Source organism: Eurosta solidaginis, chromosome 2, assembly GCF_040869045.1.
Source record: "Eurosta solidaginis isolate ZX-2024a chromosome 2, ASM4086904v1, whole genome shotgun sequence".
Classification (NCBI taxonomy): Eukaryota; Metazoa; Arthropoda; class Insecta; order Diptera; family Tephritidae; genus Eurosta; species Eurosta solidaginis.
In genome coordinates, this window is record NC_090320.1 from 302,955,278 (window position 1) to 302,978,025 (window position 22,748).

General features: G+C 37.2%; 1 protein-coding gene across 6 annotated transcripts in view; it reads left to right on the forward strand.

Annotated features, from left to right (window-relative positions):
- Nucleotides 1-378: 378 nt before the first annotated feature.
- LOC137241336 (apoptosis-resistant E3 ubiquitin protein ligase 1) overlaps nt 379-22,748 on the forward strand; it is a 236,233-nt gene continuing 213,863 nt past the window's right edge. For 5 of the 6 annotated variants that reach the window (XR_010949966.1, XM_067768832.1, XM_067768833.1 and 2 more), the window contains exon 1: nt 379-960. Coding sequence is in view for 4 of the 6 variants with exons in the window: in XM_067768832.1 (XP_067624933.1) it covers nt 753-960 (208 nt within the window). In the remaining 2 variants the exon portion in view is untranslated. The remainder of the gene's footprint in view (nt 961-22,748) is intronic. The other variant, XM_067768836.1, reaches the window with a different exon arrangement.

Genomic DNA, 22,748 nt, shown 5'->3' on the forward strand with positions numbered 1-22,748 from the left:
TCTTTGATTTCAGTGCTCATTGTAAATTTTACCAAGTAGCGCAACTAACAGCTGATCGGTGAAAATTCGAACATTCACACGCACAGTTCTCGACTCAGTTTCAAAAAAAAACTTTAGATTATTTAACTCAAATTTTAAAGTGAGATAATCCTTACGAATTTATGTATATATAATATATAAGGCGTTTTTGTTGTTACTAAAACAATAGTTTTATTTATATTAAAGCTTTTATCATTTTTGTTTAAAACATTGAAAAAACTCCGAACACCATTCCTTCATTATTTGACATTCGACTGCCTAGTCCACTCTATTCGCAACATAACCTCTGTTTAAGCGCCAAACTATATAGTAAACAATGTCAGTGCTTTTTGTGATTTGTACGATAGGAAAGTTCTTCACTGGCTTTGCCAGTGAACTTGCACAAGAGAAAATAAAATAAAAAAATATCAAAAGCGAGAGCAATAAAATCTATTCCATATCATAAATAAATGTGAATTATACCAAAGAATTGAGGAAGCATAATTGAGCACGCATATAAAATGCATTGTAATCAACTTTTGCTTCCGAGCAAAATTGGTTTAGTTTTCTTTTAGTAAATTCTATGAACATTGCACTTTATTAAAGTACAAAGTGTAATTATGCATTTAGTGAAATTTCTATGATTTTGCGCTATTAAATATAATCATTGGTGCATTTTTTTTATTGTATTCTGTGAGGTGTAGAAGTACTTTGCAATAATCGTAATTCTAGTAATGCCAAAACGTCTAATGAAGGTACTCGTGGCTATTGTTCTGACATTGATGTTCACTACCTCGCTGCTGAAGTTAGTTTTGCTGCTATGGAGTACATATCCAACTTGGTTATATGCCGATATCGCACCACCTGACGAGCCCACCACAGTGGACGAGTGGTTGGAACAACAAAAATTGTCACAATACAAGCAGCTCTTCCGGGACAAAGGTAAGTGATTGACAGCGTGTGCATTTTATTAGAGTAGGTATGTAGGTGGTACCAATGCATAGCAAACGTATAAGGTTATTGCATGCATACTTACAAATATAAATAAAAGCTCGATGTACTTTGTTTTTGTAATGTCAAAATCGTACTGAGTTGGAAGTTGAAGTGTCAAATCGTATTAGAAAAAAGTTCTCTTCAGCTAGTTTCCGGCGGTCACTTGTGTATGGTTCCGCCATAGGTTCTTGTTTTGTTTATCGGCTAATTTCCCCACCCCTCTCTATTCCAATGTCTGTTTCTATCTTGTTTTGCAATTTGTTTTTATTCACTTTTAAACGTATATTCCATGGCGGAACTATACAAGATGGCAACTGATTTGTACATTTTTAATATGATTTGATACATCAACTTTTGCGCAGACGATTTTGACATTAGTCTATCGATTTACAAAAACAAAGTACATGGAACTTTTATTTATGTTTGTAGCATGGTACAATAACCGGGTAAAAGCATCAGAGTTGCATTTTACATGTTTTTTCATTCGAAGGTGGTCATAAAATGTCAAAGTTTGTTTATGTTTACATTTTTTGTTTAGATACTGTGGTTGTTAACCACTTAGCCAATTTATTTTTGTATCAAATGAACGTATATTTATTATGTAGATAATTTATATTAAGTTACAAAGTGTGAAATTGTTAAATATTGAATTCTTATTAATGTTGTATAGAAGCGTCAGTTTAGTTCAGTTGGTAGTGATTCAATGAATTGTCTCCGGTTGCAATTCGAACTTGCAACCGCCAGCGAATGACAAGAGGAAACAGAAACGAAGAAGAACTGCCACATAGAATGGTATTGCCAGATGCTGTGTGCTATGTGTGTTCCCACATTACTCCCCCCTAAGTGATAGTATTACTGTAGAATTTTGTTGTAGTGGTAAACTTGTTGAAAGCGACGGTTGTTGAGGCATGTTTGAATTGATGAGAACACGTCGGTGAGGTAGTTCTCCAAAAAATTCGTCACTTGCTACGTGAGCTGGCTTGAGACGTTCGATGCTAATGTTGGAGTGCTTGCCATTCACGTCGACAGTGTAGACTCGCTCGTCTACTCTTTTGATTATTTTATGTGGGCCTGTATAGGGTTGATCCAGGGGACGCTTGGTTGCATCGACTCTTATAAAAACGTGGGTGCATGTAGATAAGTCCTCAAAGCAGAACGTTTTCTGTCGGCAATGGTGTGTGGTGGGAGCTGGCCGAATAGTTCTCATATGTTTGCGGAAATCGTTGATGAAATTCTGTGAGTCTACTGGGGCTTCTGCGTTCGTGAAGAATTCACCAGGAACCTTGAGTGTCGTTCCGTATAAATATTCGGCTGGTGATGCTTTTAAATCGTTCTTGTAGCACGTTCTCAATCCCAGCAAGACTGTTGGCAACGCTCGGGTCCACTGGGGAATTTGGTGGCACATAATGGACGCCTTGAGGGTACGATGCCATCTTTCAACCAATCCGTTAGAGGCTGGATGATACGCCGTGGTTAGAATTCGTTTGCCACCAACTAATCTCGACAGGGCCGTGAATAATGCACTTTCGAACTGCGTACCCTGGTCGGTTGTCATAAGCTTAGGGCATCCAAAGCGTGCGATCTAATTAGAATAGAAAGCACTTGCGACTGTATCTGCTGTTATATCCTTTATGGGGACGGCTTCCGGCCATTTAGTAAATCGGTCAATCATCGTGAGACAGTACCTATATCCTTGTGACTCTGGCAAAGGCCCGACTAAATCCAAATGTACATGTTCAAATCTTTCATCGGGACTGTCGAAAAAGGTTGGTGAAGCGTGTACGTGGCGATTGACTTTTGAACGTTGGCAAGGGAGGCAGAGGCGAGCCCATCGGGTGATGTCTTTGTTCATGGACGGCCATACATATCGCTGCGCGACTATTTTGACTGTGGCTCTCCCACTGGGGTGTGCTAGATTATGCAGTGCGTCGAAAACCTTACGACGAAGTTCTGATGGCACGAATGGTCTTACGTTATTGGTAGAAATATCGCAATGTACTAGTTGGTGACTATGGCCGAATGTCAGTGGGTGAAACTTGAGCGATGTGTCGTTGTGAACCAACAGTCTTTGTAGCTCCTCATCTGTTGTTTGGGCTCGAGATAGTTCTTCATGGTCAATTGCCAATGGGAGGTGCATAGTTTCAATCCGTGAGAACGTATCCGCTACATTATCGTTAGTACCGGAAATATATTGAAAATTGGTGGTGAATTGACTGATAAAACTGAGCTGCCTGATTTGTCGAGGCGATGATTTGTCAGATTGTTGTTTAAAAGCGTAAATAAGGGGCTTGTGGTCGGTCCTGACAACAAATTCGCGACCTTCTACCCAATGGCGAAAATTCTCTATTGCCTCGTATACCGCAGTCTATTCCCTGTCGTACGTACTATAATTCTTTTGTGCCGGTGACAGTTTCTTTGAAAAGAATCCTAAAGGTTGCCAAGTGCTGTTGCTGTTTTGCTCGAGTACTGCTCCGAGCGCTGTGCTGGAGGCGTCACATGTGATCCGAATTTCGGCTGATGGACAGGGGTGTGCAAGTAAAGTGGCCTTCGCGAGATGGTCCTTTATGGAAACGAAAGCAGACTCTGCTTCTGCTGTCCATGGCACTGGCCTTCGATCGTTTTTCTTTGAATCTTTTAGAAATTCGTTGAGTGGAGCTTGAACCATGGCGGCATATTTCATGTGGCGTCTATAAAAATTCACAGCTCCAATAAACCTTCGTAACTCCAAAATGGTATTTGGCTTCGGGAAATTAAGCAGGTCTTTAACTCTATCCGGTAGTGGTGTTGACCCGGCCGCTGATAAACGATACCCCAAAAAATTCACCGTGGCTGCACCCAATACGCATTTGTCGGCGTTAACACATAGGCCGTATTTGCTCAGCCAGTGGAATACTGCTCGAAGGTGTCTTTCGTGTTGCTGCTCTCCTGTTGATGCCACTAGCAGATCATCTATGTATGCGTATACGAAGTCGAGACCTGCTAGTGCCTCATTAATGAAGCGTTGGAACGTTTGGGCTGCGTTGCGGAGTCCGAACGGCATGCTTACGAACTCGTACAGTCCAAACGGGGTGATTATGGCTGTTTTTGGGATGTCCTCCTCTGCTACCGGAATATGGTGGAATGCGCGCTTGAGGTCGTTTGTGGAAAAAATATTTTTGTTTGCTAAAATTGTGGAGTAGTCATGAAGTAATGAAATCGAATACCGATCGGGAACCGTTTGCTCATTCAGTCTGCGGTAGTCCCCGCACGGTCTCCAATCCCCTGATTTCTTCCTGGCCATGTGTAAAGGGCTGGCCCATGGGCTGTTAGACGGTCTGGCATGACCGAGTTCGACCAGTAACCGGAATTCGTCCTTAGCAACTTTAAGTCTTTCGGGGCATAATTGCCGTACGCGTTGTATGCATGGAAGGCCAGTGCTTGTAATGTAGTGTTTGACTGAATGTTTGGTTGCCGTGAGGTTGGACGGGTTACCTAACAGTTCAGGAAAGCTTTTGAGGATGGTTGTAAACCTGCTCGTACCGCTGAGCGCCGTAATGTTTGTGATAGGTGCTGTAGCGAACGACCCTGTGCTACGTGAACCGGAGCTTCGATCGATGATACACGCGCGCTTCAGATCCACCATTAGCCCATGTTCATGGATCAAATCTGCGCCGATGATTGGGTATGGGACATTGGCAATGCAAAATACCCACCGGATCGGATGTTGAAAGCCGAAATCGAACAAAATTGGTTTTTCGCCAAACGTTTCGATTTGGGTGCCGTTCGCAGCTTTAAGTCGAAGTGCTTTTGGTGAAAGGTTGTCTTTGTTAGTGGGTGGAGTTAAAGAAATATCTGCGCCAGTATCGACGAGGTACTTCGTTCCCGAGTTGCGGTCGTATATAAATAAACGGCGGGGTAGATTTTTACAACCAGACGTCGCCGAATCTACTGGTGGCTGCTTGCGTTTCCCTGTTCCTTTTCATATGTACATGGTTGCGTGCACCTGTTTGCGCGCATTCCAAACCTACGATGGTAGAAGCACAATGCTGGTTGCCTGCTTGGTTCTGAGCCGAGCCGTGTACTTGTGGTATTGTTTAGGTTTTGCCGACGCCGAAAACCATCCTCCGGTACTAATTGTGTAACCTTTGTTGTCAGGTCTTTAACTTGCTTCGTCAGCTTGTCGATTTGTTCCATTAAATTGCCATTGTTTGAAGCAGCAGCTTTGGAAATAGGCATAATGCATCGGCTAGCAGCGTCGCGTTGTACTTCCATCATTTGGTTTGCTATTTGATCTAGTTTGGCGTTGTCTGTCTCGTGTATTCTAGCAAGCGCAAGCTGTACTTGTGTGTAAGTCGTTCAAGCCAAATAGTGCGTACAAAAATGGGGTTGAGTTTGTTTCCGCCTAATCTATGTATTTCGGCCAGGAGTTCGGAAGGACGTCGATCACCTAGTGCCAAACCAGACAATAACATTTTGAACCGTCGTTCCTGTGAAATACCGTAATGGCTTATCGGAATTTCTTTGAGTGTTAAATACTTATCAGTTGTTGGAGGGTCTGTAATAATACCCTCGATGACAATAAGTGCGTGTTGATGGAGACGGGCGATAACAGCGTAATACTTCGTTGCGTCAGACGTAATCCTCCTCAGTTGGAAGTGAGCCTCCACCGTAATAAACCATAGTTCGACTTTTTGGTTCCAAAAAGGTGGAAGTTCCAGTCGTTCGTATTTATCGATGTGTGCACCCAGTTGATGCAAAGTTTGAGCACCCGTTGCTTCGAAGAATTCGTCTTGTTGGTTTCCATTCACCGGTTCAGTGCTATCACCTACGTTAGTTGCAGAATCTCCTGCTTCTGCCATGGCTTTGTCTTTTTGTGATGTAGTGCCGCTTGTACAGATCACGTCGGGGTCACCAATTGTGGCTGTTAACCACTTAGCCAATTTATTTTTGTATCAAATGAACGTATATTTATTATGTAGATAATTTATATTAAGTTACAAAGTGTGAAATTGTTAAATATTGAATTCTTATTAATGTTGTATAGAAGCGTCAGTTTAGTTCAGTTGGTAGTGATTCAATGAATTGTCTCCGGTTGCAATTCGAACTTGCAACCGCCAGCGAATGACAAGAGGAAACAGAAACGAAGAAGAACTGCTACATAGAATGGTATTGCCAGATGCTGTGTGATATGTGTGTTCCCACAATACTTTTGATGTGAAAATTTATTAGGTAATTCTTTAATTTAGCTCACAAATACTAAAACTCGTCCAAAAATATCGGGAGAGGTGTCAAAAGACGCGCTTTGGACCCAGGACAACGAATCCGGAAACGGAAATTGAAAATTTTATTTCTTTCCGGATATATTTACAAAGTTGAAAATTTTCATGTGGCTGTTGTAATTTTGATGGTGTTGGGTACCCACAAAAAAAACTGTGGGTAAAAGTGTTTTGCGCGAATATAGATTTGGTCTCCCATGGTAATTTTTTATAAGCGCGGCCGAAGGCCGCCAACGCAGAAAGGTGTTCTGCGCAAAATTACTATGGATCCCACCCCCGGCTTCGGAGGTACCCGCGGGTCTCCTTTCGGGTTTTCGTTAATATCTTTTGAACGAATTAAAATTTTTATTTTCCGCCTTCGGATTATTAATACCGATGTCAAGACGCGTCGTTTTGCACCTGTCTCAACTAGACTATTACCTGCGCAAAAGTACTATGGATTCCACCCCCGGTTTCGGAGCGCTCCGGTGCCATTTTTCAGTTTTTGGGAATATTTTTTGACAGAAATAAAATTTTTAATTTTCGCTTTCGGATTCGTCGTCCTGAGTCCAAAACGCATTTTTTTGACACCTGTCCCGATATTTTTGCACGAGTTTTTGCAGTTGTGAGCTAAAGTAAGGAATTACCCCGCAAGATCAAGGAAGAGGAAAATTGGGAAAAAGTTTGTGGTGTTAGCTTCCCTAAAATGGCTTAATTTTTTCGCTCCATTTTCTGGCCTGTGACCTTATTGTGGGAGCTCAGAGAGTAAATTTGATGTCCAACATCACTCCATCGCTATATTTACCGTCTTTGATGTAAATATTGTTTCCCGAATGTTGTAAGATAAAAAATATAATATAATTTTATGTATGACTTAGCAGTGCTAATCAAGAGTTTGTAAAAAACGGAAGTTGTCGCGTCGTCCCCAACGGTCATTCCTACAGTTATCTACCAAAATATCGGACAATACTTTCGTCGCTACAACGTGAAGGAAGGACGAAGGATAAATAATAAAGTTCCTTCTACATGTTCGCTTTTTTTTAAGTGACACCGTTGGAGCGAAAGGTCAATACTTCGCACGGAACAGCTGCAGCACACAAACGGATATGCATCTGGCTAGAGCCAGAAGGAAAACCCGGAACCGTAATTGAAGTCAGTACTACAACCGAACTAGTATCCAAAAATTAAACCGAAAGCAAAATCGGTTCCGAACAGAGGAGCCAAAAGAAAAATTGGATCAAAACAACCATGCAATGGCGCTGAACCCGAAAGTTCTGTGGCATAGCGACTCATTTGAAATTTTCAACACACCCGTGCTTTTTTTATTTAAAAAGATTACATCTAAAGACATGGAGTACATATCCTTCAAAGAAATCTGCATACCAAATACCAACACGACGAGTTTCCAACGTTAAATGTTATTATGTATATATGTATCTTCGATATTTATTAGGTTACTAAATTACTTAATATTTACTTTACAAAATACATGCAATTTTAAAATAAATCACTACTTATTCATGAACATACTATTAACTCAGCATTTTATATACAATCTCATCCCAAATTTTCAACATCTCTTGGAAACAGTAACGTTGGCACTCATACATACATGTTTCGAAAATAAGTTCCACTACAAAAAACATTTAGCAATAGCATTTCCCAATATAATTTTAATACTACAAAATAACGACCTTAGGCAGATAAAGTAGGGACAATATAATTCCTAAAAAGTTGTATCCACTTTACATTAAACTGCTTTGGAATATAAATACATACACTAAAAGATGCATACACTACAAAACTGTCCCTTATTTATATATCATAAACAAAATTAGTGTTGCGACCATTGGATATTTTTCAAATCAATTGGTTCTAGCACCATCTCCCATAATGGAGACATTTCACGTAAACGTTCGACATGTTTGATGCAGGTATCGGTAATATAATCAACCTCTTCAATGGTGGTAAAACAACCAATACCAAATCTATAAAAATTTAACAATAAATTACTTTCAAATTAACTAAACAATTCAGTACGGTAAACTCGTATACCTTATTTAACTATGTGCCAAATCCTCATCAGTTCCAATCGCACGTAGGTTCCAGTGATGCAGAAGTACATGCTGAGGCACTAGACAACGCCACATCTTTTAAAGCCATAAGTAATGATACATTTAATAAACCACTATACTTTTGCTCTGGATCAATATTACATATACCATGCGATAATCTTGAAGTGATGCGATCATATAAACGTTTCGACAGAAAATCTATAAATTTCTTATCATATTCCATTTCTTTGAGTGCAAAATAACATGCAGCACCAAATCCAATAACAATAATCCGAAGGCGGAAAAGAAAAAATTTATCTCTTTCAAAAGATATTCCCAAAAAACCGATCAATGACCCCGGAGTGCTTCGAGACCGGGGTGGGCTCCGTAGTATTTTTGCGCTTATAAAAAATTAATCTGGGTGGGTCCAACACCGGTTTGGAGACCAAAACTATTTCTGCGCAAAACACTTATGTCCACAATTTTTTTTGTGGGTACCAAATATCATCAACATTACAACGCGCACATGAAAATTTTCAACTTCTTTTGCAAATATCTCTTGTCCAGCACAAAATTCTTTACCTCCGCCTTCTGATTATTGTTGTCGAGGTCAATGCGCATCTTTTAACACCTCTCGATATTTATAGACGCATATTATCAGTGTCATGCTGTCGTATAGAATTACCAAGAGTTGATGCGCTGGAAACGTTGAAGAAGTGATTCAGCTGCTATATGTAAATAAATAAAAACAATAAGTTAAATATATATCATTTAAAAATCAGCTAATTACCTTTATTTTCCATTAAAAATGCCTTTTTCCTCCAGCTTCATCAGCAAACCAACTTTTTTCTTTTTTTGTTTTGGCTTTGTTGACGAAAATAACATGTGACATTTTTCTTCTTCCATCACTTTTGACAGAAGAAACTGAAAGAACGATTGACAGTTTATGTACAATCGGCAACAACAAAATACACGGGAGGGTTGCATTTTTGCTAATGCTTCTACCTGGTAATTGTACCATGGTTTGTAGGTATGTCACCATGCTGCCACCTTGTATCGTTCTGACATGGTATATCGTGGCATTTTTGTCTTCTTTTGTTTGTGCGAATGCAGCTCTGTGTGAGAGCATACTTCGCTCTTTCTGTGAATACTCACACATAGCGATAGCAATGTCGCTTCGATTTATTCTAATAACATCGAGGCATATCGATTTTACGCTACTTCTATTCATATTTTTTCACTCAAGAGGATTTTTCGTCCATAAAAAGTTAAATATTTCATTTGGATTTTAAACATCATTATTGCTCAATGCCAGCAGTATAAATTTTTTTACAATCCTCAGTATTTAAATTTCAAATGGCACTTACAGTAGTTTCGCAATAAAACTGGAGTCGTTGGCTGATTACGTTAGGGATACGAATACAGCGATACGACATACGGCACCAATGACTCGGGCTTTAACCTTTAAGGTTGGCCTTTTGACGCCAACCATTTTTTTGTAAAATTGGGATATACTCACGCTTGGTCGTGGGTATGCAGCCCACTGTGCACACACACACCCTCCTTAAGTTTCTCCAAATAATTTATTAACTTCGTTTTTGGTTCTTTTTCATTCACAGCTTATTCAATAAATCTCTTTACCACTTTCAGTTTTACTTAGCTCTGTTCGTACTATCAATCTTTAGTTTTCTTTAAATATATATATTAATTTCAACAAACACTCTTTTGGTTTTTATTTGTACAATATATCTTTTGATTTTCTTTAGTTTGGGATATAGCCACCACCGGTCACTTGAATGTGCATAAACGAAATCACTCGGGTTCGTTTCTTTACCCAAGCTCAGCGGCCATCATTTTTATTGCTGAGTGCCGTTGGTCCTGCTGAGTGCAATTAGCATTGCTGTTCAGCAACAGCTGACAGCGATGCCACTTGCACGCAGGGGTGTGTTTTTGTTACGTAAAGGCGGGTAACGCAGTGCGGTTATACCACCCTTCCTTAGAAAAAGAAGAATCTGACAAGTTGATCAGATTTGTCATAATATTCTTCTTGTTCTCATGACTTTCAAATTGTTTTGGTTGAATGAATGTATGATATTAGGGTGTTCCTCCCCTTTTTTTTCTCATTCGTTCAATCAGAACAATGTTTTCCTTTCACGTATGAAATTTTGTTAATATTAATTTAATTACTTACATGTAATTTGTTTTCTAATTTCTATTGCACTAAATCAGGGATGCACCTTAACGTTAAGCTAATCGTTTATCAAAAAATTTCCACCGTTTCCGTTGAAACACTTCGAAATATTATCGATAAAGAAATTACCAAGATAAATTGTATCTCGTTTTTAAGCGAAACGAAAAGCTTTCGTTAACGTTAAAAACGTTAACAAAAACGTGATACTTTATGTTTGAATTGTGCTGGCAATGCTATAGCCATGATGAAGCCGTAAGATGGTAACAACGAGCGCACATACACACACAAACTCCATGTAATTTGTTTGTGTAATTCGTTGGTGGTAATGTCAAAAATACTCTGAGAAATGTTCGTACTGTCATAATTCATGAGAAAAGTTGCAATCAGCTTGGCTAATGCTTTCACCTTTAATGACTCCGCCATCAATCAGCTTTGCCAGTATAGTTTGAAATTAATAATCAACATAAACGATTTGATTTCGTTTTGATATGGCAGAAAACGAAACGAAATCATTTCGTTAATTTGACGTTTTTAACGTTAATAAACGAAACGAAATGACTTTGTTTCGTTTACTAACGTTAATTATCGTAACGATATGATATCTGTTCGTTGGTTAAGCATGCCTGCACTAAATTAATGTATTATATATATTTATTACAAATAGTGTGTGCATATTAACATTTGGTTTTATTTACATGCACATCGAAATTTATGTTTTCGTATATTAATATAAATTTTAATTTGATAATTCACGCTGCAATAACAGAGTAATGAAAATTTAAAATTAGTTACAAGCTAGTTTGTAAATTTGTATGAGAAAAAATTATCAGTTTACCTTATTGATTCGGTTTTTGTGAACGGGTTTTTCCTTTTTATTTATTTCATCAAAAACCGTGACATTAACTCCATCAATTTTTGTGACTATATATGGTCCTTGGTAAATGCTTTCATGTTTATTTCTAGGTTCTTTTTGTATTACTACCTTATCGTTTATATTAATAGCTAACGGACGCGCCCTCTTATCATGTATATCCTTATTTTTAATTTTATGTTTATTAATTAAATCTTTTGCTAATTTATGCGTTTTTTGTAGCCTATATTTTACTTCTTTTGCATAATTTTCAACATTGTAAATTGGATCGATTTGTTCCTTTTGAACTTCATTTGGTAAGGTAACATTTCTACCGAATACTAATTCGTATGGAGTAAATCCATTATCAAAAACTGTACTAGGAGTTGTATTATGCAAAAATGTAAAATATTTCAAATAAACGTCCCATTCGGGGAAGTTATCATTTAGAAAAGCTCGTAAATATTCATTAAACACCCGATGGTTTCTTTCAATTGTACCTAGGGTTTCATGATGGTAAGCTGTAGAAAAATTATGTTCGATTTTTAGGAGTTTAGTTAATTCAGAGAAAATTTCATTTTTATATTCAGTTACTAAATCGGTTTTAATTGATTTCATTATGCCAAAAATGAGGATGAAGCCTTCAAAAATGGCAGTTGCAATTGTTTTTGCCGTCTTATCAGGGATTGATATTGTCACGGATATTAGCATCACTAAGCTCTACCATCACTAAGGCGATGCTAAGGCCATGCCAAGCAGTATTTACGTCAATAATCAAATCAAGTACACACATATATAAGGCAGCCCAGAGAGATGTCACACACAGATGCATTTACTTATACGCCTATGTGTACTCGAGAGACTGTAAACTACAAACATTCACATCAATAATTCAATCATTATGTATCTACATAAACGAATAAATAATTGCGTCTACACATATGTACGTATACGAGCAGCGGAGCGGCAATGCGCAAACACATGCATATATCTTATCTGAGTTGTCACAAGAGAGAGCAATAATTTGTGCACGTAGTTGTGGCTGGCGATTTTGTAGCCGAAACAAACTAGTAAGTTCTGGAAATCGAAGAGCCTAGAAGAATGCAGCGTAAACTATAAAAGCGGGGCAGGCGAGTAAGAAGTAATTCAGTTTCATTTAAGTTATCAATCAGTTTGGTTATTAAGCCAGCGAGTAGCAAAGTATAAGTGTTATTGTGAAGTACTTTAATAAAGGCCATTTTTCCATTATTCAATATTGGAGTTATTTATTCAACAGTTTAGCGATACGAACCTAGAAAAAGGGCAAATAAGAGGATTTGCAAGTAAAATCGTTACAATTGGTGTCAGAAGAGGAATTGCTGAATAAATTCCGAAGATTGAGAATACAACTTGGACATGGCAAAGTTGAGTGAATTGAGGATCCAGCAACTGAAAAAGGAGTTGGAGAACCGGGGATTGAATACAACCGGCAATAAGATCGAACTTCAAGCACGGCTACGAGAGGTAATGGAGTCGCAAGGAATTGATGTGGACGAGTATGTCTTTAATCCTGATGGGGACGATACAACAACACAAATTGAAGAGAAAAACGAAACATCGCAGACAGTTACGAGCACAGACTTGAACAAGATTTTGGCTGCCATATCTGCACAAATATCGACAGTAACATCAATGTCGTCGCAAATGTCATCTCAACTGGAAGAACAGAAAACGCGTATGTCAGAAATGTCGACACAGATAACATCCAAGATGGAAACACAGCTTAAAGAACAGAAGACATATATGGCATCCCAACTGGAATCGCAGGAGACACGCATAACATCAAAGATGGAAGAACAAGAGGAGCGCTTATCATTGCAGATGGCACAAAGGTCTTCACAGTTAGAAGCACAGGAAGCAAGGGTAACGTCAAAGCTGGAAGCGCAGGATGCAAAAATCGCTCAATTTCAGGCAGAAGTCGATGATTTGAAGGGTCGTATGGAGCAGTTACAATTAAATGGTCCAGCAGTTTCAGCGAGTAATCCAAAGGTAAAAACACCATCCTTTGACGGTTCTGTTCCTTTCCAGGTCTTTAAGCTACAGTTTTAGAAGACCGCAGCAGTGAACAACTGGAATGTGGAAGATAAAGTTGCCGCCCTCTTCGTGGCATTGAAAGGACCAGCTGCCGAAATCTTACAGACTATTCCAGAGTACGAACGGAACAGTTATGACGCATTGATGGCTGCTGTAGAACGGCGATACGGAAGCGAACACAGGAAACAGATATTTCAAATAGAATTGCAAAACTGCTACCAAAAAGCTAACGAGACTTTGCAGGAGTTTGCTTCGGACATTGAAAGATTGGCTCATCTTGCAAATGCGGATGCACCCGTGGAATACACGGAAAGAGTGAAGATTCAGAGCTTTATAAATGGCATACGGGACGTCGAAACGAAGCGAGCCACATACGCGAACCCAAAGCAAACATTTTCTGAAACGGTATCCTATGCATTGACTCAGGAAACGGCGTCATTATTGAGTAAACCAGCATACAAAGCTCATCGTGTGGAAGTAGAAAGGCCAGAGTGGGTAGATACAATTTTGGAAGCTCTGAAGGGATCACAACAGAAAAATGCCGGAGTTATGAAATGTTTCAAGTGCGGTAACCCAGGTCACATTGCACGTCATTGCAGTAGCAACTCCAATAGTTCCAACAATGTGGGTGGTCGTAAACGCAGAGCAGAAGGAAATGAGCAAGAGCGTGTCGGATGTAAAGAACGAAAACTTGCCCCGGCTATTAAATGTCCTGTGATATCTGTGTCGCAGATTGGAAGGAAATCAAGCAGTCTTACCATCAGAGGGAATGTGGATGGTAAAGAGCGTGTACTGACTGTAGATACGGGGGCATCTCATTCCTTGATTCGATCTGATTTGGTCTACAGGAGAGTAAAGTCATTACCTGGAGCAAGGTTGCGTACGGTCACAGGCGAGTATAATGAAGTCCAAGGCGAAGTGGTATGTGAGGTATTAATTGGAAAAGTCATGGTTCTACACAAATTCGTTGTGGCGGAGATCGTTGATGAAGTCATATTGGGAGGGGACTTCTTGGTTGACCATGACGTCAGGATCGATATGCGGACGAAAATTATGCGCTATAAGAACCAGGACATACTACTTAACTTTAGTTTGGAAAAAGGGTTCAGTAGTAATCGGGTACTGGTGGAAAAGACTCGACAAAGACCACGAAAGTCAAAGGCAAAGGTTGATAGATCGAATGGGCCAAATAAATCAAAATCAAAAGTACCTGCGAGAGAAACACTGGCATTGAAAAAATCTAAACGACGCAGAAAAACGAAGCACCGAATTTCCGAGAAAGAATGTGAGGGTAGTTTCAAGTCAGAGCGCACTACTGTTGTGAAATGTGGGAACGATACTGATTATGCGAAGCCAATCCGTCAAGCGCAAGCTCTACGAAGTAGTTCATTGGCCAAACAACAGAGTGTGAAGGAACGAACCAGTGTATTGAGTGGTACGATGAAACACAGGTACCATGAGAACAATAATTCGAAAGGTTTCTTGGCGGGAGATTTGGTACTGTTATACAACCCTCACCGGCGGTAAGGTGTTCCATCCAAATTTCGGTGCAGATGGAAGGCCCGTACAAGGTTGTGAAGAAGATCAGTGATACCATCTACCGCATACAAAGCATTGAGAAACCATGGAGTAGAAGAGTGGTACCTTTGGCGATGCTAGCAGCGTTTAGATCGAGAGATTTGTCTGATCGGGACGATCAGACTTAGGTGGAGGGCAGTGTCACGGATATTAGCATCACTAAGCATACCATCACTAAGGCGATGCTAAGGCCATGCCAAGCAGTATTTACGTCAATAATAAAATCAAATGTACACATATATAAGGCAGCCCAGAGAGATGTCACACACAGATGCATTTACTTATACGCCTATGTGTACTCGAGAGACTGTAAACTACAAACATTCACATCAATAATTCAATCATTATGTATCTACATAAACGAATAAATAATTGCGTCTACACATATGTACGTATACGAGCAGCGGAGCGGCAATGCACAAACACATGCATATATCTTATCTGAGTTGTCACAAGAGAGAGCAATAATTTGTGCACGTAGTTGTGGCTTGCGATTTTGTAGCCGAAACAAACTAGTAAGTTCTGGAAATCGAAGAGCCTAGAAGAATGCAGCGTAAACTATAAAAGCGGGGCAGGCGAGTAAGAAGTAATTCAGTTTCATTTGAGTTATCAATCATTTTGGTTATTAAGCCAGCGAGTAGCAAAGTATAAGTGTTATTGTGAAGTACTTTAATAAAGGCCATTTTTCCATTATTCAATATTGGAGTTATTTATTCAACAGTTTAGCGATACGAACCTAGAAAAAGGGCAAATAACAGGATTTGCAAGTAAAATCGTTACAATATTGTAACTAGGTATTTGCTTAAGTCGCACATAATGGTAACCGCGAACCTATTCCCATTATTCGACTCAGGCAATGGTCCTATTGTATCTATAACTACGACATCGAAAGGTTTGCAGGGTGTTGGTGTAAGCACCAAATTTTCTTTGGTTTTTGGCTTGACTTTATTCAAAAGGCATTTTTTGCAATTTTTGACGTATGTGGCAATATCACGGGTCATACCTTTCCAATAATATTTTGTACGTATTTTTGCGTAAAGCTTTTTATTTCCGCAGTGACCTCCTGTCATTGTGGTAAATATCCATTAATTTAAGTATTTTGTCGTTGTCCGTAACTGTTTAGACAGGTTCTATTAATAGTATTTGTAAATTTTTTAAAATTGAATTCCCTGTACTTTTAAAATTTGAAATAGAAAAATATTTAAATAACTGATCATCTTTTTGCCATTCTGCTTTCTTAATGTTGTGTTTACCAGCTTCTTTTTCAAGCTTCAAAAGTAATTCATCTAATTGCATTATTTTGTACTTAAGTAACTCGAGTTTTTTATGTTTTAAATGCGCATATATTTTTAAATTGATTCTAGCATTATCGTTGTCATGACATATTTGGCTTTTTATCCTATGGATTTTCTTGGAAAAATTATATGAAAATTTGTCGAATACCTGTAATTTGACATTTGCTTCGTTTATGTTTTCAACCGATTGTTGTAATTGTTCGTGACGTTTCGTCATAGACCTCGTCTGTACCGCTAAAATTTGATTATTGGAATTTTTAAGTTCTTGAATTGAAATTCGCGATAATGCGTCTGCACCTACGTTAGATTTTCCTTAAATATATTCTATGGTAAAATTATATTCGGACAATTCCAAACGGATTCTGGAAAGTTTCGACGACGGATCTTTCATATTAAATAGATAAACTAGTGGACGATGATCTGATTTAACTTTGAAGTGAGTGCCATAAATATATGCACGAAATTGCTTTATTGCAAAATATATTGCCAAAAGTTCTAATTCTATTATTGCTTTATTTTGTTCCGATTTGCTAAAGGATTTTGAAGCACAAACAAATTGGCAAGTCGTTACCGTTATGATTTTGACTCAGTATCGCACCACAATCTAACTTTGAAGCATCAACCGTAATTAAAAATTCTTTGTTGAAATCTGGATATTGTAAAAGTTTTGGAGAAATCAGACTGTTTCTTAGTTTCTCGAAAGCTAACTCACATGCCGTATCCCAATTAAATTCAACCTTTTTTTCTACTCAAACGATTCAATGGATCTGCTAAAGAAGCGAAATTTGGAATAAATCTCCTATAATAACTTGCAAATGCCACGAATCTTCGGACAGCGTCTTTATCGCGTGGCTTAGGATACCTTTTAATTGCTTCAATTTTTAAATCGTCTGGTAGCAACCCATTTGCTGAGCATTTTTGCCCTAAGAAAGTTACTTCAGGTCGAAGAAAATTACATTTTTTTGGGTTAAGTCGCAAGTTGAACTTCCTACAGGTTTCGAAAACTTTTTTAGATTATTGAGATGATGTGCTTCGCTACATCCAATTACTATTATATCGTCTACATACATAAAGGCTTGGTTGGGTGAAATACCAGAAAATGCAATTGACACCATTCTTGAAAATGAATTTGGAGCTACGTTTAGACCGAATGGTAACACCTTCCATCGAAAAGCTCCGCGGTCAGTACTAAAAGATGTTATGTCTCTTGAATCTTTGTGAAGTGGGATTTGGTGAAAACCCGAAAAAAGATCTAACGTAGAAAAAAATTTCGCACGGCCAAGGTTATCCAAAATATCGTCTACACGTGCCAATGGAAATTTATCGGCAATTAACTTTTTATTTACAGCCCTAAAGTCAACGCACATTCTATACGATTTTTGGCCATTTAGGTATTTTTTCGGTACCAAAATCAAGGGACTGTTATAATTCGAACAGCTGTTTTCGATCAGATCGTTTTCCAATAGTTTATTAACTTGTTTATTTATTTCTTCGCGTTGAGAATACGGTAGGCGATACTTTTTAATGTATACTGGCGTCGTATCGTTTAGTCTTAGTTTTTGTTCATAAAAATTGTTTATTGTCATTTTATCGTTGTCTAGCGCAAAAATATCGGAATATTGTATACATAAGTTAATAAGTTTATTTTCAGCATAATTAGGTATTTGTTTTTCTAAAATGCTTTTAAGTTCTTTAATACGACTATCTTGCTTTACTGGGTTATTGATTTTATAAACGTTATAATTAGAAAGTTTTTCGGTTTGAATGTTGTGGTTGTTTACGTATTTTACGCTATTTGTGGTATTTATTACCTTAATGATCGGATTACTAGTATCAACTATACATTTCGCTGTGAAAACACCGTCAGAAATCTCTTGAGAATCCACAAAAAGTGGTTCTGAGTCTTTCCAAGGCGAAAATTCTATAAACTTCGCAACGAGGTGGAATAACAAATGTATCGCTTTCCATTCCGTGAAGGATGGGAAGTGCGATCTTTTCATTGCCTATCCAGAAGGAAAGGCAATTTGTTGCATAGCTGATATCGCATTTATTTGTTTTTAGGAAATCCTTACCAAGTATTCCATCTGATGGAATGTTGAAATCATTGTCTACCACGTGCAACGTATGTTTGATATAAAAATTTGAAAAGTGTAAGTTGGTTGTAAAAGTACCTAATGTAGAAACTGTATCTGTAGTTACTCCAGTAATATTAATTGTATCATTGCTATTAATTGACAAATTTTTATTAAGAGAAGAAATTTTAATTAACGAAATGTCGGCTTGTGTATCGACTAGAAATGTACAAAATTTGTTAGAGCCAGTAATATTTATTTGTATAAAATCGGAATAATTTAAGTTAAGACAATAAACGTTTTTAGAAGAAAAACTGTGAGCTGAATTAGTTAGTAATTTGTCTCGTCCTCCCTCAGTGTTCGCTCCTGAGGGGCTTCCCTGTTTAAAGCCCGAACGCTTGCATTTCTAGCTCTATTATTGGAAGTGTTAGAACCGCTATTATTGCTAGTACGACTATTGTTGCTATTATTATTACTATTAGGCTGATTCCGATTTCCGCCGCCGGAACGGAAATTTTGCCTTTGATTGCCGCGATTGAAGTTGTTGCCATAGTTACTGTTAGTAAAGGATGGTCTATTTTGTCTATAATTGTTAAAGTTACGATTTTGATTTTGGAAATTTCGACCTCGGTTATTACTTTGAAAATTTCTAAAATTGTTATTGTTCCGCGCCCTAAATGCTAAAACTTGGCGTTCTTTTATTTCATTTGATTGCTCTACAATCAGTTTGGCTACTACGTCCTTGGAATCAGAAAAATTGGTTGAAGCGAGGATTGATTTTACTAAACTGGTTTTTGCGTTCAATCGGCAAACGTTAACTGTTTGCTCGATGGCCATTTCATGGGCTTTGGCCTGAGTAATCCCTTCGATAATGAGCGAACGCTCTAAAGCATCAGACAATTCCTCGACGCGTTTTGCAAAATCGGTGTAATTATTATTATTAACTTGCAAAGCTGCAATTTTTCCGGCCACAACTTTGGAGTTGTCGGGTTTTATACGGTTACGTAGTGCTATTTTTATATCGTTAACTGAAAGTACTTGAGTTGGTATCGCTTCTCGAGCTTTACCATCGAGTTTGGATTTAATATATGAAATACAAATGCTAGTTAAATTTTCGTCGACAAATTGTTCGATTAACTCAATTTTAGTAATGAAAGATTCGAGACCTAGGGGCTCACCGCTATAATTTTCACGCATAATACCAGCACATATGCCGATAAATGTCCTTTTTTCTTCAGGAGTCGCCATATTTGTATCGGAGTTAGGAGGTTTTGAAATATTTATTTCGGGCAATTCCTCAAATCCGTGAAATTCTCCGGACAAAGAAAGTCTAACAACAAGGTTTTCGATTGTAATTGGCGAGTATGTGGTTGCCCATTCGGAAACTGGGCTTTTACAATCGAGATTTTCGGAATCGGAACTTTCGAAATTAAAATTTTTGGAATTGGAATCTGAATTTTTAGAATTTTCGGAATCTGAGTCTTGTTCTGAAATTGTGGGAACCACTTCTTGGTTTCTAAGGAACATATGTAGTAGGAAGCAAAGAAGAAATATTTAAACTAATTAAAGTCGAATTTGTAGAAATTGCTTACGAAAATTTAACAGAAATTGAAATTGAATTGAATGTTGATGTGAAATTGAAAGAATTATCCGGCAATTTAATGAAAGACTGAATATTTAATGATAAATTGAATGTATATTGAAGTAATTTAATTTAAATTGATTTCAAAGGAAAATATTTTATTTTTGTAAAAGGACTTGGCTGATGATAACGGACGCACCGCTTTATTAAAAAGATCTCAATGTGTTTGTGCTTTTACGGACGCACCGTTTTTATTAAAATTGTATGGTTTTATTTTTATCTTTTCAAATTTATAATACGAATATCCTCGGACGCACCGGGATTAAAAAAAAAATTCATTGGTTTTGTACGGAACCACCGTTTACGCAAAAAAAAATCTTTTTGGTTAATTACGGAACCACCGTTTACGCAAAAAAAAAAAATTATGTATATTTGTTTACGGACGCACCGTATTTCACAAAAACTCATATTTGTAATTATGTACGATTGCTCAAAAATATAAATTTTCCCAACTCTGATTTATAAATGCGGGCCTCCATAGCAAAACGCCATAAGTGCTATCGAGAAATTTTGTGAAATTATAAATGTTTACTAACCATAGGTAGGTTAATCTTGCAATTCTCACAATTAGAACCAAAATAGATATTCACATTAGAAATAAGTGTACGTTAAAATTCCGGAAAAACACTTATGCAATTGATATGAAGCTCCTCAAATATTCCACCTATTTAGCAATATATCGTCATACAATATTCGTATTCAGCAAAAAAAATGTTTAATTTATTTCTTATAATTTATTTATCAAAAGAGAAAATTCGTAAATTTTGGTATGTAAGTCATATGATGGTGATAAGTCGAAAAGGTAATATTTTAGTTATATAAGTTTTAGAAAAAATTAATATATATATATTTCATAAGCGGTTTAAAATATTTTTTTCAAAGTTACAACTTTCAGACAAATTATACATACATACATACTATATTGATAGGTTCCGTTTTTTTTTTCGCTGCTGCTGTTAGTGCTGCTCGGCTTCTGCTACTGCCCGATTTTGTCGCTGCCTCTGGTTTCTGCTGCTGCTAGTCCATATAACCGTTGGCTTGGATATGTGTGGTTTTGTGGTGGTATTTACGCCGTTATACTTGGCGTGGCGTGGTTTTGTTAAATTGTAATGTTCCGTTATTTAGCACGTTACTGTGGCGGCGTGGCTAGTGCCGTTTTTCGTTTTTTCTAACCAAGTTTTTTGGTACAGTTTTTCAAAGCGTGTATTGTTGTTGTTTTAAATGTAATTTGGTTTTAATCTATGTATTATGTCTGCTTCCTATTAGTTTCTTTTATTATTACTTGTAAAATGTCTTATTATTTCCGTTTTTAGTTTTTGTATTATACGTATTAAATTTTATCTGTTTTTCCAACTAATAATTTTTCTGCTTGCCACAGCCTTAAGCCACCAACACTCACAACCTCATTTCAAATTTTCTGAATTTTTGTAGCCCTTTTTAAATATTTTGTAATTTTTTTGTAATGGTTTTTTTTTGAATTTTATAATTTTTTTTTGTAATTTTTAGACGTTTTTGATTTTTTTTGTAGTTTTCCCCATATTTGTAGGGGTTTTCTTAGTTTTTGTAAATTATTTTGTAGATTTTACCGTTTTTGGTTTTAAAGAACATTTTTTTTGTGTAGTTTTTAGTTTTTTAAAATTTTTTTTGTAAGTTTTTGGATTTTTTTTTTTTTTGTAGGGTTTTTGTAAGTTTTGTATTTTTTTGTAATTTTTATAGTTTTTTAAAGAACATTTTTTTGTATACTTTTGGAATTTTAAAATTTTTTTTGTAAAATTTTTGCATGTTTATATTTTTTTTTGGATTTTTATTTGGTTTTATGATTTTTTTGCAGATTTTTTTTTGGATTTATATTTGTAACTTTTTCTTTTCGTATATGTGTATTTTGTTGTAATTAATATTTCATTTTCTTTCGATTTTGTAATTTTTTTGTATGTTTTTTTTTTTTGATTTTATTAGGAAAAAATTAAATTTTAATTCTTTAGATACAATTTTTTTTGGTTAATTCATTTTTAATAAATTTTTGATTTTAGGGTTTTGGCCTTTTAACTTTTTAAAATTTTAAGCTCTTTTTTTCCTTTTTGATTTTTAGTTTTTGAGAGGCCTGCCTCTTCACGCCTATGGCCGCCATTGCAAGGCCTGGCGTCACGGTCGCCATTTAAGGTTGGCCTTTTGACGCCAACCATTTTTTTTGTAAAATTGGGATATACTCACGCTTGGTCGTGGGTATGCAGCCCACTGTGCACACACACACCCTTCCTAAGTTTCTCCAAATAATTTATTAACTTCGTTTTTGGTTCTTTTTCATTCACAGTTTATTCAATAAATCTCTTTACCACTTTCAGTTTTACTTAGCTCTGTTCGTACTATCAATCTTTAGTTTTCTTTAAATATATATATTAATTTCAACAAACACTCTTTTGGTTTTTATTTGTACAATATATCTTTTGATGATCTTTAGTTTGGGGTATAGCCACGACCGGTCACTTGAATGTGCATAAACGAAATCACTCGGGTTCGTTTCTTTACCCAAGCTCAGCGGCCATCATTTTTATTGCTGAGTGCCGTTGGTCCTGCTGAGTGCAATTGGCATTGCTGTTCAGCAACAGCTGACAGCGATGCCACTTGCACGCAGGGGTGTGTTTTTGTTGCGTAAAGACGGGTAACGCAGTGCGGTTATAAACCTGAGAAGCAACAGAAAAAAAGTATTGGCCATATGAACCATACAAGGTGGCAGCACGGTGGCATAGC